Source organism: Camponotus vicinus, unplaced genomic scaffold, assembly GCF_025532165.1.
Source record: "Camponotus vicinus isolate PSW18456_S1 unplaced genomic scaffold, iyCamVici1.0 SCAF_12, whole genome shotgun sequence".
In the NCBI taxonomy this organism is placed as follows: domain Eukaryota; kingdom Metazoa; phylum Arthropoda; class Insecta; order Hymenoptera; family Formicidae; genus Camponotus; species Camponotus vicinus.
This window is the reverse complement of record NW_028141948.1, coordinates 10,487,608-10,509,686: the sequence shown is the minus strand read 5'-3', so window position 1 is coordinate 10,509,686 and position 22,079 is coordinate 10,487,608. Positions and strand designations below refer to the sequence as shown.

The 22,079-nt window shown below is 35.7% G+C and overlaps 3 protein-coding genes across 8 annotated transcripts in view; 1 reads left to right on the top strand and 2 right to left on the bottom strand.

Annotated features, from left to right (window-relative positions):
- Window positions 1-11,301, bottom strand: part of LOC145962704 (protein Wnt-4) — a 38,357-nt gene extending 27,056 nt beyond the window's left edge. Inside the window, exon 1 of the mRNA XM_083083963.1 lies at window positions 10,452-11,301. Coding sequence (XP_082940089.1) covers window positions 10,452-10,522 — 71 coding nt within the window. The 5' untranslated portion in view covers window positions 10,523-11,301. The remainder of the gene's footprint in view (window positions 1-10,451) is intronic.
- Window positions 1-22,079, top strand: part of LOC145962706 (lachesin) — a 59,675-nt gene that overhangs the window by 23,659 nt on the left and 13,937 nt on the right. For 2 of the 6 annotated variants that reach the window (XR_014435929.1, XM_083083966.1), the window contains exon 1: window positions 17,944-18,949. The exons of 2 other annotated variants lie outside the window; for them this stretch is intronic. Coding sequence is in view for 1 of the 4 variants with exons in the window: in XM_083083966.1 (XP_082940092.1) it covers window positions 18,910-18,949 (40 nt within the window). In the remaining 3 variants the exon portion in view is untranslated. Of the gene's footprint in view, window positions 1-10,070; window positions 10,137-17,943; window positions 18,950-22,079 lie in introns of those variants that run through there. 2 more of the 6 variants (XM_083083969.1, XM_083083970.1) reach the window with 2 other exon arrangements.
- Mat1 (CDK-activating kinase assembly factor) lies at window positions 13,503-15,514 on the bottom strand. Its single transcript, XM_083084747.1, has 3 exons — window positions 15,290-15,514; window positions 15,085-15,208; window positions 13,503-14,995 (listed from the first exon to the last, which is right to left on the bottom strand). The coding sequence occupies exons 2-3, from the start codon at window positions 15,206-15,208 to the stop codon at window positions 14,166-14,168; spliced, it is 954 nt and encodes a 317-aa protein (XP_082940873.1). The 5' UTR covers window positions 15,290-15,514; the 3' UTR covers window positions 13,503-14,165.

Here is a 22,079-nt window from a genome sequence, read left to right as displayed (position 1 = left end):
ATGTTTTAATATAAATTTTGTGGCCGATTAAAGCTTGCGTGTTAGTGATGTATAGCGAGAGAACGCACGGTGGACCGCGGTAATGGAGTTTGCGCGATTGCCTCCTCGCTTATTTTAATAGCTACGGGCGTTACGGGATGTTATTACCGAACGGAGAAATGCTACGGCTGTACGCGCGAGTCAAGTATTATTAATTGATCTCGCGTCCTCGTAGCCCGCGACTTAATGCTCCAGCAGAAACGAGTAATTAAGTAACACGTAATTACCGATCTGATTATTACGCGTGTCCGATAAGCAATTGCCAGGGCGATGAAACAGCACGAGATGCGAAGGGAACGGAAATCTTTCAACAGTCGTTAATCCACTTGTAGATTAATAAAGTTAATGACGGAAACTCGCGCGCTCGCTCTCTTGTTTTGCACAGATGCCTTTACCCCCCTTCGTGTAGTATATTTATCCATTGGATAATTTTTCTGCGTCGTTCGTGAATGTCAACTGTAATTGGTACTTGAAAATTTAATTCGGAATAGATATTTTTTGCATAATGTTCGTTTGGCTTCCGAACAGGATCTCGAGATTTGTCGGCTCCGAGCAGACTTGAAACAAGAATGCGTTAAAACGCAAGGCGGATTATAGAGAGACCCTAGAGAGACATATTCGCCTCTGTTCACCTGCTGATTCGATACGTACATATATACGAACGTGGGGCGCGTGTGCAGTATTCGTAGGCGGCACCGGCGCCCATCATCGACGTCATTATACCTCGGGAAAGAGGGTGTCTACTAACTTGCCCATTAATATTAAAGATCCCGGGACTCTCGCGATGGCAGCGGTATTATGTAACGCAACTATGACTCGGAGAGATGGAATTCAGATAAGGCCATTTAATATTTATTAGAATTTGCGATCAAATATATCGCTTACTTGGATGCATTTTTTTCATATTATATTTTCCAGATTAATTCTCAACATCATTCTAGATATTCAGCAAAAATGTAGAATTTAATTTACAGAATTCTATTCATATAAATATTTCATTTTTCATGTATCGCGTTACGAGATGTTAATTACGTAAATCGATTAATTATTTAGTTGTAGCTGTATGATATAATTATCGATTATTTTGTATTTTGCTATTTTCTTTTATCATTCAAATAAGACTCGGTAAGCGGTTGTTTCGTTTATTTTGAGGGAATATTTAGATTAAAGAAGAATATAAAAGTATATAAGAGAAACAATTTTTCGCAAAATATTCAACTTTATCAAGCGCCTGATCCGCGCAAATAAATCGTCAGTGCAGATTAAAAAACGTCTCGTGTATTTGGCAGGTGGTTAAGCACTATCCGAATATACATTCACGCGTATATATATGTATATATGCGCGTCGGACGATGCAGCACGTGGGCCGCGATCTTTTCGAAATAATTTAGGGGACGGAATCCCCATGCGCACGCATGTACACGCATCTGCACGGAGTTATTTATGATGGATTAGACCGGGATTTAAGCCACGACTAATTTATGTCAGGCCACGGGATTGCGATTCTTAACGATTTTCTCTCCCTCCCTCCCTCCCTCCCACTATCTCGATTGTAACTGTCGTGATTTGCATGTCTCGTTAAGACAAAACGCACCGGATAAATGTTAATTCTCAAAACGCGATATAGAGCATACTTGAAGTACTGACCGAGAAATCGCGTGAAGTAAAGTTTGCGTCATGTTTTTAAAGAGTTTCGTATCCTCAACAAAGTTTTCAAAGTTTTCCGATAAGATCGTGTTGATCGATCGTCGAAATTGTGGCCATATTTTATAAAAAAAGAAAAATCACTTTTTTCTTTTTATAATTTACTAACGTGTTTAATTTCATATTGATTAATTATTATCTAAATTTATTATTAATAGCGTTTATTTTTAATTTAATAACATTTCATATCATTATAAGAGTTAATTGAAGCTTGAATATAATTGTGAAAAATTATTAATAAAACAATGAGTTTTTTATACTACAATAGAAAACCTGTACATACATCCACTGTATATTTTTAAATGCACCATTTTTTGAATAAAGGTTGTTAAAATGAACTCAATATGTATTTTATATGTTATAGAGTACACGTTTCTACCTAGCTCTTTAAATTTACCCACTCTTATTTATTTTAAAATTGTGCACTCTGCATATTTTTTAGAAATATCAATTTTTTACGTGCATCTTTCTTTTTTTCTCGGATAAAACAAAAAGGGAAGATTATTTAAATATTTTTATATTTCTATAAACATGAATATATATATATATATATATATATATACACACACACGTATGTATGTGTTATATAGAATATTTCATGCTTAAAAGAATAAGTAGAATACTCGGTTCCATTTTTCTATGTCTTCGTTCACTTCCGTCTCTTCTATTCTATCCTATCCGGATCAATGACTCGGTGCGCATTTCATTTTTATTCCGTTCTCTGGCAATCCTCTTCCTCCCCCATCGTCCTCTTTCTCTCCCTTCTCCTTTTACTTTTCCACCCCTTCTGCGGCCCTACCGATATCTCGCCGGCCATAAATTACGCTCCTCCTTTTATTTGCACGAGCACCAAACTTAAGTAACTAGATCCGAAGTTCACATCGAGGGGTTAAACGCCCACGGTTTCCTCCTTGGGCACGATTGCGATACGCGGCGAGTAGTGGACCTACCCCTCTCGCCCACTCTCATTCCGAGCAGATGCAATTGCGTCGTCCCGCGGGGGCGAGAGAGCGTGTCGCACAGTCGGACCAAGGGGTCCAATAATGGCGACTTGAATAATACAGGAACAGAGCGAGAGAGAAGTAGCTCTGTGCCCGCCGGGACGGCTGCCTGCGGAGTCAAATCATTGTCGCCGCCATGTTCCTTCTATTTGTGCGAAATTTCGTACGCACATTATCGCGATGCGCTTTCCACCGAATTATAGAGACTGAAAATGGATCAAAGATTCGAGATTCACACTAGTTATCTCGCTTGTGCGGGGGATGCGGGGATGCGTCGGATTTTGAAAGTTTGTACTACGATGATATCGGGAAGTTTTGCGAAATGACGATCTGATAATTGGCGAATATTTCACAAAGTTTCCATCTGAAGTACTCGGAGAAGCAATTGTAAATGATGCATCGTGCAATACGTTTAAAAGAAACGCATTTATTCATTTTTAGAAAAGATGTAAAAAAAGAAAAAACAGATATTTAAATTTAAATAAATAATAATATATGTACAAGACTTTGAAATAATTTATTGTCTATCCAAAATTATAGATTTTACATAATCATTTTTTTTTATCTTTTTTTTTTCAAAGTAAATAATGACAGAGATAGAATTATATATAGAAAATAATTGAATTAGGTATATTTTGCTTACAAAAATAATTTCATACAATATTTTATAAGTTTATAAAGATTTTTCACAAAATTTCCTATATTTTCCACGTACAAATTCGTTGATCTCCCAATTTTCATAATTTTTTAATCATATAGAAATCCAGGGGAGGTATGCTAATATTGTCACTTAATTTTAAACTGAATATTATCATGTAAAAACACGAAAATAGAAATTACTTTCGATAAGTAACAATTCTTGGCAAAATTTAAATAACATAAATAGTTACGTGGCATATTGCACGGATTGGATGTAATATAACATCGCGTTAATCTCAACTGCATCTTCGCGAGGAATAGGCAGGAAGACGAATAAGGTGAACGAGGGAAGAGTCACTGGGGAAGACTCGTTAGACTCTGAATGATCTATAGGCCAAGATAAACCACGCGTTCAACAAGTGTGCGTTGCCGATAGTCTATCTATAGTCTACGGGCATGGCACGAGGTATGTACGCGTACAGAGCGTTTGACATTTTTCCCATATTTTGGTAAGCGGGGTGCGCGATTTTAATTATTTCGGTTATGCCATAGTCTTAAAAATCACATGAGAGAATCTATGGTATATTTGATCGAAGAATTGCCAATATATAGTCGCACGCAAGGTTGCATGCAAGGTTGCACATTGCGACATATTGCGTACATTGAAACGTACAATGTTTCCGATATTTATCAATCCAATACATCAATCGCACTCGTGCCCTCGGGATATTGTACATTCTATAGAGTTGCGGGTCGACCGCGAGCTAACAAGCTTATTGTTCCTTGATGAATATGAACATTTGCGCAGTTAATTACGCACCGTGAAAAAGTGCTACTGGCATACAGGAACAATGAGCGCGCGATCGCAAAAGCGAGTGCAAATAACGAAGCAGCCAGGTTTATACATAACTCAAGGAAAAAAATTCACTAACCAGGAAAAAAAAAGACCGTTATTATATAAAAACAAAAGAACCGCCGAATACGCTCGACTCCTGCTATGCTCGTTTTGAAAGAAAAAAAACCAACTAGCGAGTATTTTTGACGATGAGATAAAAAAGGTAATCACATTCTCGTAATTTTCATGCATTTTTTTCTTCAAGTTTTCCATACTTTCTAAAAAATTATATTTAACTTCTCTCGACTTTCATTTCTTTTCGAATCACTTTCTATACCAATCTCAACAATCTAGTTTCACGAGTAATATTCGAGTATAATAGGCAGTATTAGTCAAATATCCACGTTGATCGGAATCAATTTCTGAGAAAAAAATTCGCACATAATGAACGAAACGATTTTGGAAGATCGAAAAGTAAATGACGGCAAAGGAGGAGAAATAAAGAAAGAGAGGAAGAGAGAAAAAAAATCGGAAAAGAGAAGCGGACGACTAAAAGAGAAGTTTCCTGTAGCCCTAACCCGTCCTCGCTTCGTTATGACAATATATCTCAGGCTCCAGGGAAACATTGGCGAAGGAGTCCCGAAGGCATGCTACCAAAGCTCGCGCGGCGGCCTCCTTTGTCGGAGATTCTTCGAGCGAGAGGAAGATGCGCCGGCGAGAGAAAGGGTCAGAGAAGGTGTGGCTTCTCTCTTTCTTCCTTCCGTTCGTTCGATCTCTCTTTCTCTCTTTCGCTTACATGTTCTCGACGTAAAACGAGAAATACTAAATAAAACAGGATGCTATTAGGTTTTTGCCGCGCGCCATTGAAGCCTCCGTGTGCCTTGCCGTGTCTGTCCGATGATTTGCCAGACTTCCAATCCACCGCGAAATTATTATTAACGTACCGAGCATATCCCGATTTCTAGGATTCCGCGGAGAAATTAATCCCGCGCGACACATATCGGCCGGGAAATTCATTTTGGCGAAATAGATTTTGCGATGTTACGATCCATATTCGAATTGTACAATCAAATTAAAGGAAAAAGAAAAAAAACGCGCGATATGTAATCCTAATTTATCCCTTCGACTGGCAGCGTAGCGCCACCGGAGCTTCGGGGTGGTTTTCGCGAGGGGATGACACGTCGCGCCGAAGGGGAACATGTTATCGGCGGCGATGCCGTTTATTTTTACGAGACGGCTAGGTCATATATTACACGGTACTTTTTATACCGGGTCTTATAAAAAAAAGAAGATACGAGCACTCGGGGTAGAGTAGTAACCCAAGTACGACGCGACGCATCCGTCGACCCTATAAAGCGCTTCCATGTCGCGCGCAAACACATAACGACGAGATCGCGCGCCTTTATCCCGTCATCGAATCTCGCAAGATACGCGATTCGGGATTCGAATACCGTCGCGACGTCCCACGACGTCGACGGACGAGCCGGCGTGAACCTTGTAAAGCTGCACGTTCCCTCGACACGCATGTAGAATAGATTGAATCATACATATCCACGGAATTTACACTCGCGAAAAAAATCATTATCTTATTACGGAATAAAATTTTTTGATCGGAAACACATTTTTCATTCGTCGAATGAGTCTCGTTGCTTATCATTTTCATCTTTTTCATCTCGATGTAAATTCCTTGAAAATTAATTTCGCATATAAAATTTTTTACAAAAAATTATGCGTTAATTTTGTCCAGGAGTATATTTACTTGACTTACACATTCATATGTATATGAAAATCATTTTTTATAAACCATCATCATTATTTGGGCTACCATTTCCTAATCATCCCGTTGATATCGATCGTGCAGAAATATTACTGCGTATCTTATCGAGTTACGATCGTCCCTCGAAGCGTAGAAACTTGTCTGTATCATAAGGGAAACTTATATAACTTGCGACAATGACCTAGCTGGTCATCATCCTCGTCGGATATGCGTCGTCCGATAAAAGTATCGGGAAAGTGCCGCGAAATAAAGCACAAAATTGTCATTCCGGGTGGTTTTAGGAGGAGCGGTAATGGCGGCAGCGTCCTGCCGACAGCGACGGGATCGGGATTATTGCGGAATAACGTTCGAGTGTTAATACCAATTTTAATCGCTCGTCGTAAAGGCGATGCGCGCGTGTGCAACTATACAACCACCACCGAGATTCGCGTTTGGCAATAAAGATGCTTTTATTAAATCTGCCCCGGCGGCTGCGCGTCCTCTCCCCTTTTCCGTCTCTCGCCTCTCTCGACGAAAGCCGGGGCTCTTTCACCCTCTCTCTCTCCGTATCTCTCCGCGTGTTGGTTTATGGCTGCGTCCTTTCTGTTTCTTTATGGAGATCGTGACGTCTCAAAAGACAGCGACGTCGTCTTTGTCGAGCTGCATCGAGAACCGAACAGGTCGTAGACCGGTCGTCGAGGAACGGCAGGAGGTCGTTTTTATCAAATTACTACCTAATGACAGGTACGGTCACGGCATCTAGAATTATATCGCCCGAGGAAATTTTTATCTCTTCATTTGCCAATTAACTTTTGGCAAAATGTCTATTCGATTAACTGTGTAATTTATCAAGACTGCATATCTCTTACAATTTTATTATATATATGTGTATACAGTATTTTAATAGTTTTATAGCATTATTTTGCTAATTACTAAACGACTCATTAAAATTTCAATATATTTATAATATTTATAATTAATTTTTTATACTTTTCAAATATTTTAACTTTTGCATAATTTTCTATAGATGTGAAATTTAATTTTCTTATATTCTACTGCGTACTTTACGTATTATGATTGAACTTGTTGATCATAATTACTCGATATGTAGAATTTATCACATGAAATTGAAGCGGAAGACAAGATATTACACTCGAATGTCATAAACAAGACATACCTAGATTTTTATCAAAAGATTTGCATGGAGAAAAGAGAGAGAGAGACCAATAAATTGTCCCATTTCTCCCTTCGGATAAACTTGGTGAGCAACTCGAGGGTGCGCGTCTAATTCCGAAGCACGTTAGATTCTATGGACGCGGAGGCAAAAACGCGCGAGAGATCGATAAATCGAGAGTCGCTCCAGATGGTAAACAAAAGCTGAAAATAAGAAAGGAAGCCCTCGTTAAACCTCATTAAAACCGGGATAGTTGTGCTCGAGGCACCCCTGAATTAATGCGGCGTACGACGAGGGGCTCGCCTTCCCGTAGCGAGAATCGAAAGCTTCGAAAATTCATGACTCGCTTCGAGACACGTCCACAATGGACATTCATAATGATGACGTGAAATCAACCGCGTTAGCGTACGCTTTGATAACTGTTTGGAGGAAAGCAAAGAAAACAAACGCCGATAAAAAACGATAACACAAATACGCGGGAAGAAACAGCCGATGTTATGCCATTCATTCTACGGTATAATATTTTGCGCGATGGATAGATAATAGCACTGTAATCGCGACGCCTGAGCCATCAATAACGATAATTTGAATTGATTAAACTCATCAATGTACATCCCGCGCCACATCCATACGCGCCATTAGCTCTCACGATCGGATAAAGATTAACCGGCTCTCCAGAGATATTCTTCAATTTAGTCGATAGGCTACTCTTTAATGATAGTCGATAGATAAGACGTTACCCGATATTCTTCGGGTGGATAAGATCGACATATAACGCTCATCGATAGCTAACTAATCATGCAATCACGCCAAGAGAGTGGCGTGTTTTTTACTGAAAAAAAAAAAATAAGAATGGGATAAAAAATAAGAAAGAGAAAATAAAATATGGAATAAAAAATATATATAAATATAAAAATAAAATAAGGAAATATCGATACACATAATATATTCGTTTGTTCCCTTTAAATTTGATCTGAATATATCACTATAGTCTTCATATGCAATCGATGCCGAAGACGAAATAAAAAGTCGATACTTTCTAATATCGGCGAACCTAATCGGAAGATTCGCTACGCGCGCCGATTAATCGCCCAGGCGGGGGGGGGGAAGGGGGAGGAAGGATCAGTTTGTCGGAAATGAAATATCTGGGGACAGAGAACATCACGCTCGACCGCAAAAGAGATCGACGTTCTCCTTCCTCTCATTTAAGATCGTCGAGGGAACATTGTCGCTACCTGTATCGTGGCGAGATATACGCTCACCTAGCCATTACGTACGCCAGGGCTTCTCTTCGATCTCGCTCGCGGCGGCTCGCCCGATCGAAGGGGATTATTCGCCTATTATGGATTCGTGACTATCGACGACCCGGTCGGCGCGTCGATGAACATTCTTCAAATTTACGCCGAAACCGTAACCGTTTTTCACGCGATCTTATCTCGACCGTGTCATCTTAGTTCGTGTGTATAATTAATGCGTTTGATCGTTTCAATTTTTTTTATTATTAAAGAACGGCGAGAATGATTTCTCGATTGCGATGATAAGCGATATGATTGTGGCAGCTCGACGAGTGAAATTGAAATCGAAGAAATGCAATTATTGTAGAAAAATGAATTCTCGTCTCACGTTGATATATTGAATAACGTATTTAGATAAATCTTACACTTGATGTGACAAAAAACTTTAATCAAATTGCGATCACGTAATTTTTTAATCGGCGCGAAACGATGAGGTCTAAGTGAACTCAAGTGATTCAAGTGTCTGTAGAAAGGAAAAAAATTATTAATGATTTTACGCGATCCATTTTGATTTACTATTAAATGAATATCGATCCTAGAGATCAATGTAATAATTACACATTGTGTTCCCATTCAAACTGTTCCTTCAAACAGAAGAGAACAAAACTGCCATCTCATTTTCCTCGTGAAAGAACGTCAATTGAGGTAAAAGTAAATATTCCGAGATTACAAGACGATTGCAGCGTCTGATACGTGTCCTTGAACCCGGTGTTTGAGTGGCGTTTAACATAACTCGCGTAATAACTCGCTACTTATGTACCACTTTGGATCCGCGCGGGTATCTCGAGGGATGCTTTCGCTCGAATAATCGCGAAGAAAGCCAGCATCGTATTCCCCGTGGACGGTTTCTCTCCTCGCGTGAGATGCATCCGCGGCCGATGTATCGCAACGCGAACGCCGTTATGCGAGAGCTGCAAAGCGACCATCGCGTCAATAAAAATAATCGACTGTCGAGAGCTCGCGTAGGATATTTGTCTGTAGCGGGAAGCGCGCATTTGTTTGGCCAGTTCTTGCGAACAGCAAAGTGCTCGGATAATGTATGTATACGTGTGTATAAAAGAGAGAACGAGAGAGAATTAGACAAGTTTATATACGAGTACCTTCGTCTCCCGGAGGAAATTACCGTAGATAGAGACGATACTTGTAGGAGAATATATTCCCTGAATGCGCACGCTAATGATATTATAATTCTCTGACTAAACTTTCTTTTTTAATTTCAAGAAGGCAAGGATATCTCTTAGAGCTCGTGGAAAACGTGTATTAATTTTTTTACTTGTCTTTCTAATTATATAGTGCTTTTGCTCGGTACCGCGAGAGATAATTTTTATCCTTAATTATCCTTAATTCAATTTTCAGATCGATATAAGACGAGACGATTACGGGAAAAATTTTCAAGATTATGATTAAAATTGCTGTGATTTTTTGGTAATATAATTTTATTTTTTATTATTTTTTCTCACGCACATGTATTAACTCTTGCACTGCTGAATAATTAAAGCTTTAAAATTGTACCTTTTTATTATTTCCATTATAATGCATTTTTAGAATGATAAATATATGTCTGGATATTATTATTTGAAGCTTATAAAAACATACTGTGGCTACGCGAGTAAAGCATTCTATCGGTGCCCTCGACTTTTTCCCAGAAACCGAAGGCCTCGGTAGACGCTCCGGCAGTGAAAGGATTGAAGATGTAAGAATATATAGGAATTTATGTGTAATGTACGTTTAATAGAAAGTAGGCGTTAGCAAATTTAGTTAGATTCTAATACAATGAAAATATTGCATCATCAATAATAATTTAAAATATCTCCAATAAAAACCAATAAAAATCTAACAAAAGATCTAAAGAAGTCTGGAATAATTAAGACAGTTTTTATGCTTTACAATTAATATATTTAATGGCCGTTATCATCGCGAGGTGAAATTATTCGCGATATCTTTATATCAAAGTCACATTTGAACGTTTGAGATTGATTAGAAGTGATGTATAAAATAAAACACTCACCACCAGTTGGCTTGCGCGCCGCTTTGCCACGCGACGATCAGCAAAGACACGAGCAGGTAGCTCGTTGACATGACGAGCGTGCGTTGCGTGCGGCAAATCCGGTGCGGACTCTCTTATAACCGACTACCGCCGAATCCCCGAGGTCGAGATCTTCCTTGTGGAAGCGCGAAGGAGAGGAGACTACGTGGCGCTCGTCGTTCTGGTCGTACCGGTCCTTTTCAGCCTCGCATTCTTACACGCGCCGCCGACGATGGTCCGCGTCTCGCATCTCGTTCCTCGCGAACGCGAACGGAATCGACGGGTATCGGACTTGGATGCGCGTCCGAATCCAAGATGCGGGCCGTCGGCCGACGATCAACGACGATGACGACAAGATCGACGAGAGCGTTGACGCGGGATCGAGCGATCTCTCTGAAACGCGCGCGCCCGGAGCGGACCGACACCCGCCGCGGCAACGTCGCGGGTACCCACGTTCTCCCTTTCTCGCGTTCCTCGTTTCGCGATGTCCTCGCCGCGTTCGATCGAAAGATTCGTTCTCCCGACTCCGTTCTCCTTTCGTCTCGTCTTACATGTTTCCAGTAACCACGCGATGCGAAGCGTCCGGACGTAAGTCAATCGACACGCGGACAGGCCTGTCAACGGTAAATCGCCGACCGCTCGCCGGGTTCTCACGCTCGTCTCGGGTTCTCCTTTTTCCTTCGATTCGCGGACGCGGCCGATCTCGAGCGAGATGAGAGATAGATACAGGGAATCTGATACCCGGGCGAAACTTTGGCGTCGCGGAAAATTCGCGCGAGATGACAGAGAGAGAGATCGGTGATCGCACGGACGAGATGACGCTCCGTGAACGTTCGCGTACGGACTGTGTGGTCGGTAGTCACGAGGAAAAGGGCAACGGGGCTCTCGCAATGGGCGGAGTCGTCGCTCGTACCCGGCTCGCCGATTGGTCGCGTCGCCCAAGAGCCTCCGAGGCTCCACTCGCGCTAATTAAGCATCTCGGCGCAGCATCCCGTAGCCGGTCCCGAGCGCGTACGTTCGCTCGCTCGCGATTCGTTCCCCCGACTCCGTACTTGTCTCTCTCCGAGCGCGACTTGTACGCAAAGTAAGGGGTCGCGGTTTTCCATCGTGCCGCGATGTACCCTTTGTCGCTGGACCGAGGTGATTTCAAAGTACAAGACATTGAGAAAGAACATACTCGTATTTTTTAAAATATCTATATTAATATAATGAAAACTGTCGATCTTATAAAATGAGATATTATTGAGGTAGTCGTGGAATTATATTTACCGGCAAAAATTAGAAATGATGTCAATATCTTTGAAATTCTTATTCCTGCATAATTGACAAATGAAGATTTATAATTTAAGCGATTAACGTTCATTCCGAGACAACAAACAGTTGAATAATTCATAATCTTCTTTGAAGGAATTCCTCTCATAATTATTTAAAGAGATTTTAGTCATGAGCTAATTATTTTTTGATTTGTCTGTGGAAAAATATAATTTCTTGGTAAAAAAATATTAGCGCAATTACCGTTTTCATTTATTTATCAAAATCGTCAAATATACCGTGTAAATATATTGAAACGATGGGAAAGGATCGAATAATCTCAAATATTTAACTCTCTATATCGTCCATAAAAATTATTCTTTATAAATTTGAAAAAATTTCCATATATAAAAGTATAAGTTAAATAAAACAATATAGAAAGTTATTTGTATTTCTGAAAACATAAAAATTAAAAAAATATAAGTTTTCATATTGTAATTCTTTTTAATTTTTAATACTAGTTTTTATTCAAAATTGCATTGAAAACATATATTGCGTGTATTTTGGTATTCAAATAGTACCCGAAAAATACACTAAAGAATATCATTTAAATTACATTTCTTCATTAAGATAATGGAAATAGAAAATACATGTTCCTTTGAAAGAGAGCAATTATTTCGCTACTTTGTTCTGTCAGTCACGAAGCGTTTGTTTAATCGATACCGATATGTGTGTTTATCCAAAGCTAGTTTTTCTTTCAATGCATTTCATTTTTTTTTATATAAATATGTAAACATAGTAACATTTCTCGTTTCCAAGCAGTTAAAAAATTATATTAAACACAATCAAATCATCATATCGAATTGCAATTTTATCAAATTTTTCAAAAATGTTTTTTAAATTGATTTAATTTTAATCAAATACAATTTATAACTTGATATGCATGTGTGCATGTTATATTACCAAATAATAGTAGTTGATGAAGCACATTTATTACTTCGGTAAAATTGTAAATATTGTACTGCAATATTTTTTTACGAAACGCAGTAAAAGCTACTTTTAATCAATAATAATTACACATTTCGTAATTTGTCTGGAACACAAATTCTCAAAGGATATTAAAAACATTAAGATTTTATATTTTACGCACACAATAGTAGAATAGAAATATCTCATATTAATTACTAATTAATACTGTCTAATAAAAAACTACAAATGCAAATAATCTTCTAAACGATTCTTCAGCTAGTTTGCAGTTTAATCCGTTTTCACAAAAAGTGAATACAAATTAAAAAATAAAATAAATATATATAGATACATATATTTTGAGTATTAAAAACGGTGTAAATATATAAAGTAGATCAAATTTCGTAAATTTTTATGCAATTTAAAACTTGCTTTATATATTTAAAAAAGAACATCTACGCTAATCATGTAAATTTCATTTTATACATGTATGTAAATATGCACACTTGTGTATTGTATTATCGATTATATATGTTATATATAAATTATATATAAATTGTATATAATTATAATATAATATATAAATTGTAATGTTAATTAATAGCAGTTATATATTTTGTTTCTTTAGTGGAGGCGGTATTTATTGATTATGCTAAATTTTTCGGTATAAATCGATTATTACAAAAAATACTTTACATTTGATATTTGCACATCAATCACTACAAATAAGGTAACGCTGCCATCTGCAAATCTACTAAAGCAATTTTTATATAAGCAGCAGTTGGTAAAAATTCAGGAAATGTATAGTACATTAGATTCAATGAAAAAGGTATATTTTACATTTATATAAATTTTATATTTATATATATATATAAGTAATCGTAACAAAGATAAATAAATAATCGTAAATAAATTGTCTTAATATATACTTAAAGATATATACACATACACATACCCACACATACATACATATACACATAAACCATCTCCTTATTTTGTTTATTCAGTAAATACAGTTTCATCTAATCTTTTGAGACTATTATTGTTAATTTTATATCATTATTGCTACTAAACAATAATATAATACATTGTTATTAAGAAACATTTCCAATCTCCTTTTAGTTACACAAAGGAACCCACATTATTTTAAGCTTAACAATATATACTTGGTGACATTTCTATCTTAATGTTCTAGTAAAATTAATATTATTTTAGAATATACATTTAATAAATGGAAAATTACCTCTGATTGTAAAAATGCTTTGGTAATCTACATAATCGTCTATATATATGTGTGTATATATACATATACGCATAAAACAATTTATGTTCAAGGCACACATAGTCACTTCTGAATTGATATTACACGTCACATACAGAAATAATTCTTAAATTAATGTCTTATTAAATTAGTATTTATCAAATAATCAAAACAGAACCAAAAATATCATATTCGATGTTTGAAAATAATTTATGTAGTCATACAGTCGCAAACTCTGCCTGTCGTTGTGAAGGATTATGGTATAAGCCAGCCATTGCTTCCTGCAATGCTCGTAGACATGCAACGTGTGCCTTAAACCCTCCTGCTCTGTCTACCTCGCATTCATTACGTACGTGTGAAACATATCCACGAGCTTGAATTTCTCGCCAGCCAGGTGGTGAAGGACCTTCTATTTGTTGTCGAATGGGTGTATAAGAATAGAGAGGACCCTCTTCTATCTTTGGCACTGATAAATAGCTTTGATTTCCTTGATTACCAAATTTAATTCCTGTACTAAATTGAGTAGCTTTAACGGGAACTTTTGCCTCTTTCTTTTGTATCACCGAAGTGAAAGACTCGATGATACTTGTAGCATTTGAATCAGAGAACGATAGTTCATCTATCAGAGCTGCTTTGTCACGAATCTTTCTCTTCTTTGCTTCTATCTCTTCTTTCACAAGTTCTTTCCTCTTTTCTTCTTCTTTTTGCTTTTCTAACTCTATCATCTCATCTAATTCATACTCGCTTCTGGCAATTTTAGACTTACTTTTTGCTATTTGCTCCTTGTTATCTTTTTTATACTGCTCTATCTTTTTATTTGTTTCGACTATGTCAATATTATTTGCCAAATTGTATATTATAGTTTCAATTTCCTCTAAGTAATCATTATATTCCCTCAACGTAAAAAAGTCCTCTTCTCTTTTGTTAAAATCTCGTAGAATACGTTTTCTTATATTCACCTCCTTTTCAACCATTGAATCTTCAAACATTTGAACTCGGAAGTTTGTCCTTCTCAATGGAATTTTGCATTCTGGACAAGCTCCAGAACCTAAATAATTTAATTATAAATATTATTGAAAAAAATGTGCAATATTTTTTTGTATTACATTGGGAATAATAAAAATAGTAAATCAGAACCTTTTAAAAAGAGTAGATCCACACAACTCTCACATAATGTATGGCCACAAACATTCACCATCATTTTTAATGATGGATTTCGATATTTGGTGGTTTTGCATCGTGGACACGCTTGATCATCCATCTTCGAAAAAACAAAAAATAATATAATTTAGCAAAGTATTTTTTTTCCAATTTTTCTGATTCAAAATAGATCTTAACTTACATTGTTATGATTGATGTTATCTCCTGTTCCCAAGTAACTAATTCTTCTATAAGTAACTAATTGATATCTTTAACTGTTATTTACAAACGACCTGATACTGTCCCAACATTATAATTAGATATTACATAAAGAGAGAGAGAGAGAATTATATATAATTTTAGTTACACATAACCTCTATGAGCTCCAAACTGTTATTGCCTTCAGTGAATAATCGATCTCGAATACTATTAAACCGCCTATCGATAATATATCGATCATATGTTCGAGTGGCGTGCTTCAGTTTAAACGAACGAGTCAGTGCATGGAGATCCATTCTCATTCTTATTGAATATTTTCTTCTATATGTTTCTGTTGTTTGTTCAAGCACTCCTTACTCTTCAAACATTTATGGCAGGTAAAATATTGATAATGACTAAATGTGTGAATTTAATGAACAATGTATATACAATATAATTATTTGTCACGAAGAAAAATATACATTATTGATTTCTCAGTCAAACTCGTATAACAAACGTTACAAGTGACATTTATGCGTTAAAGAGAAATTTGACGCTAATATATCTTAAATGTTAGATTAGTATAATCTTAATTTTCTATATATTATTTGAAAATACGTAATGTGTATAATTTTCAATTTATCATTAACTGATGAAATTTAATATAATTAGTTATTTTCTATTTATTATACTCATTCTAGAAATATCCAAACTTTTATATACAATCAATTGAAAAAATTATGTAAAAGATTGATTTGTAACAAGAGACTTTTTAAACTCGTGGATTCGATTATACAGTAATATATCAATGTGTTATCGATAAATAAAAAAAGTTAAAAAAGTACACATTTTAAAATAGTCATATAAATTCACCGCGTTTCACGTTTTTTAATTAAAAAAAATGTATACGTTTATTTTAGAACAAAAGTTTCAGAACTATAACTAATCTATTCCTTTGTTCTCCGTTTTACATTCACGTTTGTTTTAGAACAAAAATTGTAGAACTATAATCTATTCCTTTGTTCTCCACTTTAAATTCATTGTACATTCTGCACTCCAATTCTTAAATATCGTTGTTTTATATCTGTTATAAAAAATGCATAATGGCGAAAAAAGCAGTAAATGCATTATTAGTCAATCAATCCAAGTTTCTCTGACGCGAAAAAAAATTCTTTACGCTTCTTCTTTCTTTACAGTTTTACATAAACTTCTAGTGCAATTAAATTTATTAACTTTTCACGATTTATTAACTTTTTCATTAAACTTGTATGTGTGTTAAAAGTAATTGTGACAAATTTTTTTAATTTATTAGTTTAATATTATTATTCATTATAAAGTATTAATTAATATTAATTATTTATTATCATGCAATAATTATTTATTATTGTTTATTTTCAAATTTTACAATAATATGTCTACAAAAGCAGCGAAAATCATAAATATAATATAAATGTAATCAATTGTCAGCGAGAAAAGAAATAAACAAATAGATTAATTACATATTGATCAAGATGGAATATTATTATATGGTGATTGAAGTAAAAGAAATGCGTCGTAAACAACATGAGAAATTTATGAGCAAAAATATAAGCCATTTGACAAAAATGAAAGTAAAACGAACCTATGGCCAAGTAGTGCATCGAATTTTGTTTGTCGTCGCGAAACTATTAAAGTAACTTCAGTCATCCGTTTTTTTATTCATGTATGATTTAAGGAAAATATAACAAATATTAAATATCTCTTTTTTTTTAATTCATATGTTCTTACATCTATATGATAGCAAATTATTGACATATTATTAACATTTCATATAAAATAGGAAAAATACGAATATTGGTATACGATATATATGCGACGTATGTGTAATTATTATTATCTCTTTAAAGTCGAAGAAATATTTGTACATTTTCTATAAATTGCAACAATGGACATTTATTTTGGATATTTTTTACGAAGCCAAAAATGACAAGTTATCAGTTAACAAAATAAATTTAAGATTAATTGGCACAATGAATATACCAAAAGAAAGAGAGAAAAAAGCGCGCGTACATAGAGCTTCAAAATACGATAAAAAATTTTCAACACTATGTGTTCTAGAAATATAAAAACACCACTGTGCCGATCAATATAAAAAGCTACAAAAAATTTTATCGTGTAACACATAATATTTATATTGTTCAAATTTGCACCTATTCAGTCGCTTCTTCGCTATTTAAAAAATAAAATATATTTTCAATAATAAACAACGAAATGCATACAAATACATGCGACTTTCATAACTGTTAAGAAATTTTAATTTAGCGGAAAAGCATCTTAAATCCGATAAGAAGCAGCGGGTACATGGGCGGGAAAAAAACAGAGATGAATTTTATATAGAATCCACTGCCAAGTTTAATCGACGCCGTGGTATCTCGGGACGGTATTCGATTCCCGGATTCTCGGCTAGGGATGCTGTGCGCGGGGGGAGAGAGAGCGAGAGAAAGAGAGAGAGAGAGAGAGAGAGGGAAAAGGAGCGAGCGGGAGAGGGAGCGTGCGCAACGACGACGGTAAAACGGAGAGGAGTACACGCTTGCGCCAGGGATATCACCCTCATCTCCTCGCACGTTGCACCCTCGCGAGGGGACGAGAGAGCGGGGCGTGTGCGAGAATAGATGGCAGGGCGTCTCTCCCGGGCAGCGCAGGGCCGCGCAAAAGCCGCGTTGCACGCACTGTCAGTTCTCTTCAGTTTCGCTCGGATATCCGTGCAACGAGTGACCTTCGTGCTAATCGGACGTCGGAGCGTCTGCCGATAATCGTCCGAGATCGTTCCCTTATCGAGGGGATCGGCCGCGTGTCGAGACCGGCGTCGCGACGCGCCGGAGACACGCCTGTCGTCACGATGGGAAAAAAGGATGCGTGCTTCTTTTACGATACGTTCGTTTTTCCTCGGGATTGATTCCTGTCTCCCTAATGTCGATTCTCGCATCGAGAATAAAATTGCAGGAGAATTAAATAGAGCGTGTAAGAGACAGTGAATTTTGAGATTCGAGTCTTGTATTTATATCGCGAGAGAGAGGGAGAGAAATCCGAAGACATGTCGATTTCGTATTTCGAATGACACGATGAGCGCGACGATCAAACGGGCGATTTCATCGAGGATTCGATAAGATGAGGGTCGCAAAGGGATGAGGGAGAGACAAAGATCCGGAAGGATGCACGTATATCACGCCCCGCCGGTGCTTTTCAATTACGCGAATCTAGATCGCGAGGCTGTTAGCAAATTAAGCGGGCTCGAGAACGGACTATGCGGGCTGAACGCGATGTAGAAAGAGGAAAATAACGACCGGCACGGCCGTCGCGATGAGCAATCGTCTTGCTATAAATTCGCAATTACAAAATAGGGACGTAACGATGCCATGGAGCGTAGAGGCAAGAAAAACCGGGAATCGTCGATTTATCCGATAAACTCGTCTTGATTTCGTTTTCCGGCAATTCCCTTGTGCAAAGTACGCGAAATTTGCGCGGGCGATTTTTTCTACGACCTGCAGAAGACATTCGTTCTTCAGGATCGCTCGAGATCGGACACAACGGCACACACGAGGAAGAAATCGACCAGCACCCCGAAACGACTATGAGAGATAAAAAATGAGGTGCCTAATCTTAACCCTCGGTCTGCTGGTTTCGGGTAAGCCAAATAAATCGCGCTCGACACCAACAACACGCCAAATCTCTCCCTAACGTACAATTGCAGAAAGAAATAGAGTTAGAAAAATATCCAGGTCGTAAATATCCAGCTGATCTCTAAACTATACGTAGAATGAACTAATAAATGTTGGATGACTCAATTTTATTGGAAAATGAAAATTTTTCATTCGATAGTTATCCCCCGAGTATCAATCAAATATATTGATACAATACATATTTACATGCCTTTTTTAGTTCGAAATATTCTTTCGAGATTCTTCTCTCTTTGATGTAGAGTGGTTTTAGATTTTTTTTACGTAAAGAATCAAAAAGTTAAAAAGTAATATCAAAAAATTTTTAATTAAAACTTTGAATATCATTAATTTTATTTCAAAAATGTGCTGTTAAAAATCAGAGAAAAAATATCAAAGTTGACAAAGTTAAGTTTGATAAGTTAAGTAAGTTGGCAAACAATTTATTTAAAAAATTATTTCAATTTACGTAATAAAAAATTTATAGTAATCACATAAATGTAATCGTGTAAATATCTTCTTTTTAAAAATATATTATTTTGTACAATTGCAAAAATAAATATTGATAATCATTCATTCTAATAAATGGTAAGTAATTCTTGATTGTTTGTAATTGTTTCGAGAGACGTTTCTAGCTCGATTAAAACACGAAATATCAACGGTAAAATTAGTTTTACGATTCCAACAAACGAACGTACAACGTAAACGTGCTTTTCTTTTCAAAACAGGTTAATGACTTTACGCGAAGCACGTACAGATCGAGCGGCGCGTAAACTACCTTTTTATTTCGCGATACGCATTGAATGTTTGCCCTTTTCGCGAGAAATCACGCGGCGTAATATTCTATATCCGGCAAAATAGAGAATACTGACAGTATATTATAATGGATTTAGTTAGTTTCCAAACTTAGTCTTAACTTTGTAATAACTTAGTCTTAACATTAGCTTTGTCCAAAATATAGAGTTTATACAGCAATTAACCCGAAACTCCCACATGTAGCTATGACATAAAGAGACAAGATCTAATATTGTGCATAATATCAGTACAAAGTACAAAAATACAGTTCAAAATGCAAGTAAAACTTTAGCTTTTTCTATACAACACATCGCGTAAAGAATATTCTTTAATGCATGTCTATTTTTACATATAATAAATAATTATACATAAAATACTATGATTACATGTAATTAATATTTATATTTTCCTCTTTTCCTCTTTGGTTTTGTTTTCAATATTAACCGCTTTTATTTTCAATATTACAACTCTTTCGCAAAATATTGTTCTGCATCATTTCATATGTATGCGCGTATTATATATTTAAAAACTAATTATATACTAATTAAAAACCTACTTTTATTAATTTTTTTCTGAATATTCTTATCTAATCTATACTTTTTACAACACAGAAAGATTATATGTATGTTTAAAACATTGTATAATTTTAATTATTTTTAGTTCAATGACTTTAATGATTTTTGGTCTTAACTTAGTTTGACCTTACTGTTCATTCAACAGTAAAATGCTATAAAGCTCTAGATTGAATTTTTGTACTTTGCATAGAAATTTCTTTGACCTGTAAACGTTAATTTGACGAGCATCTTCGAAAATATAACACTTACTTTCTGATATTGTGATCAATATTGTAAAAAAATGAATTGTAGTTTAAAAAAATGAGAATTTTACATGGAAATTCTATTATTAAATAGAATTACTCTGTCTGTTAACAAATAGATCAATGTTTATTGCATTTATTAACAATTTGATGAAGGGACAATTTAAAAAAGAGATAAAATTTATAGAAAGCAAAATTATAGAATAAAAATATATAAAAAGAAGTTATAAAATAAATAAAACTTTTGAGATAATATAAGATAATTTTTCATGTAAAAAAATACGGAATTTTTAGAATATAATTGTAAATTGATATTTTTCATACATCGTTATTTCAAAAAGCAAAGATAAAATTGAAAGATAGAATATTTTTTTCAGTTATTTTGAAGTACAGAATCATGAAATTTTGAATTATTTCGAGAATATTTCTTGAGATGATATAAACGAGCGCACTCTTACGACATGTTTAATAAGAGCTTTAGTCTTGGCTCAAAATTAAATTAAGATCAAGCTTAAGACTGCAAAGCTGACTGCATTCATAGTTAGTTGCAAAATGAATCAAATTTAATACATAAGAAGCACGCGAAGAAAATTAAGTTCATTGTACATTGCTGTAAGAGTAACTGTAAAACACGAAGAAAACACAGTCGGCAGGATGGAAATCCTGATATGTATTTTAACGTGGGTTATGCGGGACGGCGCAAATCCCACGGAAGCGCGGTGAGGTAAATATTTACTCGCAAAACTACCTGCATCCCTTTAAGGTTACCCTTTTGGAGCTGCATTTATTTTTAACGCACGGCTCTCTGACGACGGTTTTATCGGATTCGAAAACTGTGTGGCCGATATCGGGAACGGAATTTTTCTTTCGGAAAAAAGCATATATTCTACATCCTATGCATCTCATTTGTTATATATAAGAAGCTCTTTCACGTTGTTACACATTTTCGCTTTAACGTTACGAAGAGTATATTCAACGTCAAGTTGCCGCTTATATAGAAATGTCTACATATATATAATATACGAAGTATGTACGTTCAACTAAAGTTACAAACTTCCCTGTAAACGATGGACAATTCACAATATTAGAGAACTTGATAAACGAATAATAGAGAGTTCACATTGTCAATTTATGATTTTGCTATTTCACGGCTATTTATGGTTACAAGCATGTTATGCTACTTAGTATATTGAATCAGAATATACAATCGTGTTTACAGTCAAATGTTAAACATTCGATGTTCCGTGCAAAGCACAAGAGTACTTTCAAAAGCAAAGAGACACAAATATGCATTTATTAATATTCAAGATATACATGAGTTGCTTTTATGAACTTTTTTAAACTTTCTAAAATTGTAGAAGAGAGAAATTTAAGAAGGAAACTTTTAAGGGAGAAAGGTAAAGGAAACTTTGAAATATAAAACATGTGGTAGAGAAAACATCTTGTTTGATAAAAAGCGACTGGAACTTCAAATCCGAAATAAATCA

Coding starts and splice junctions, on each gene's coding strand:
- Mat1 (XM_083084747.1), bottom strand. CDS start 15,208: ATGGATGATCAAGCGTGTCCACGATGCAAAACCACCAAATATCGAAAT. Junction 14,996..15,084: donor GGATCTACTCTTTTTAAAAG/GTTCTGATTTAC, acceptor TAAATTATTTAG/GTTCTGGAGCTTGTCCAGAA.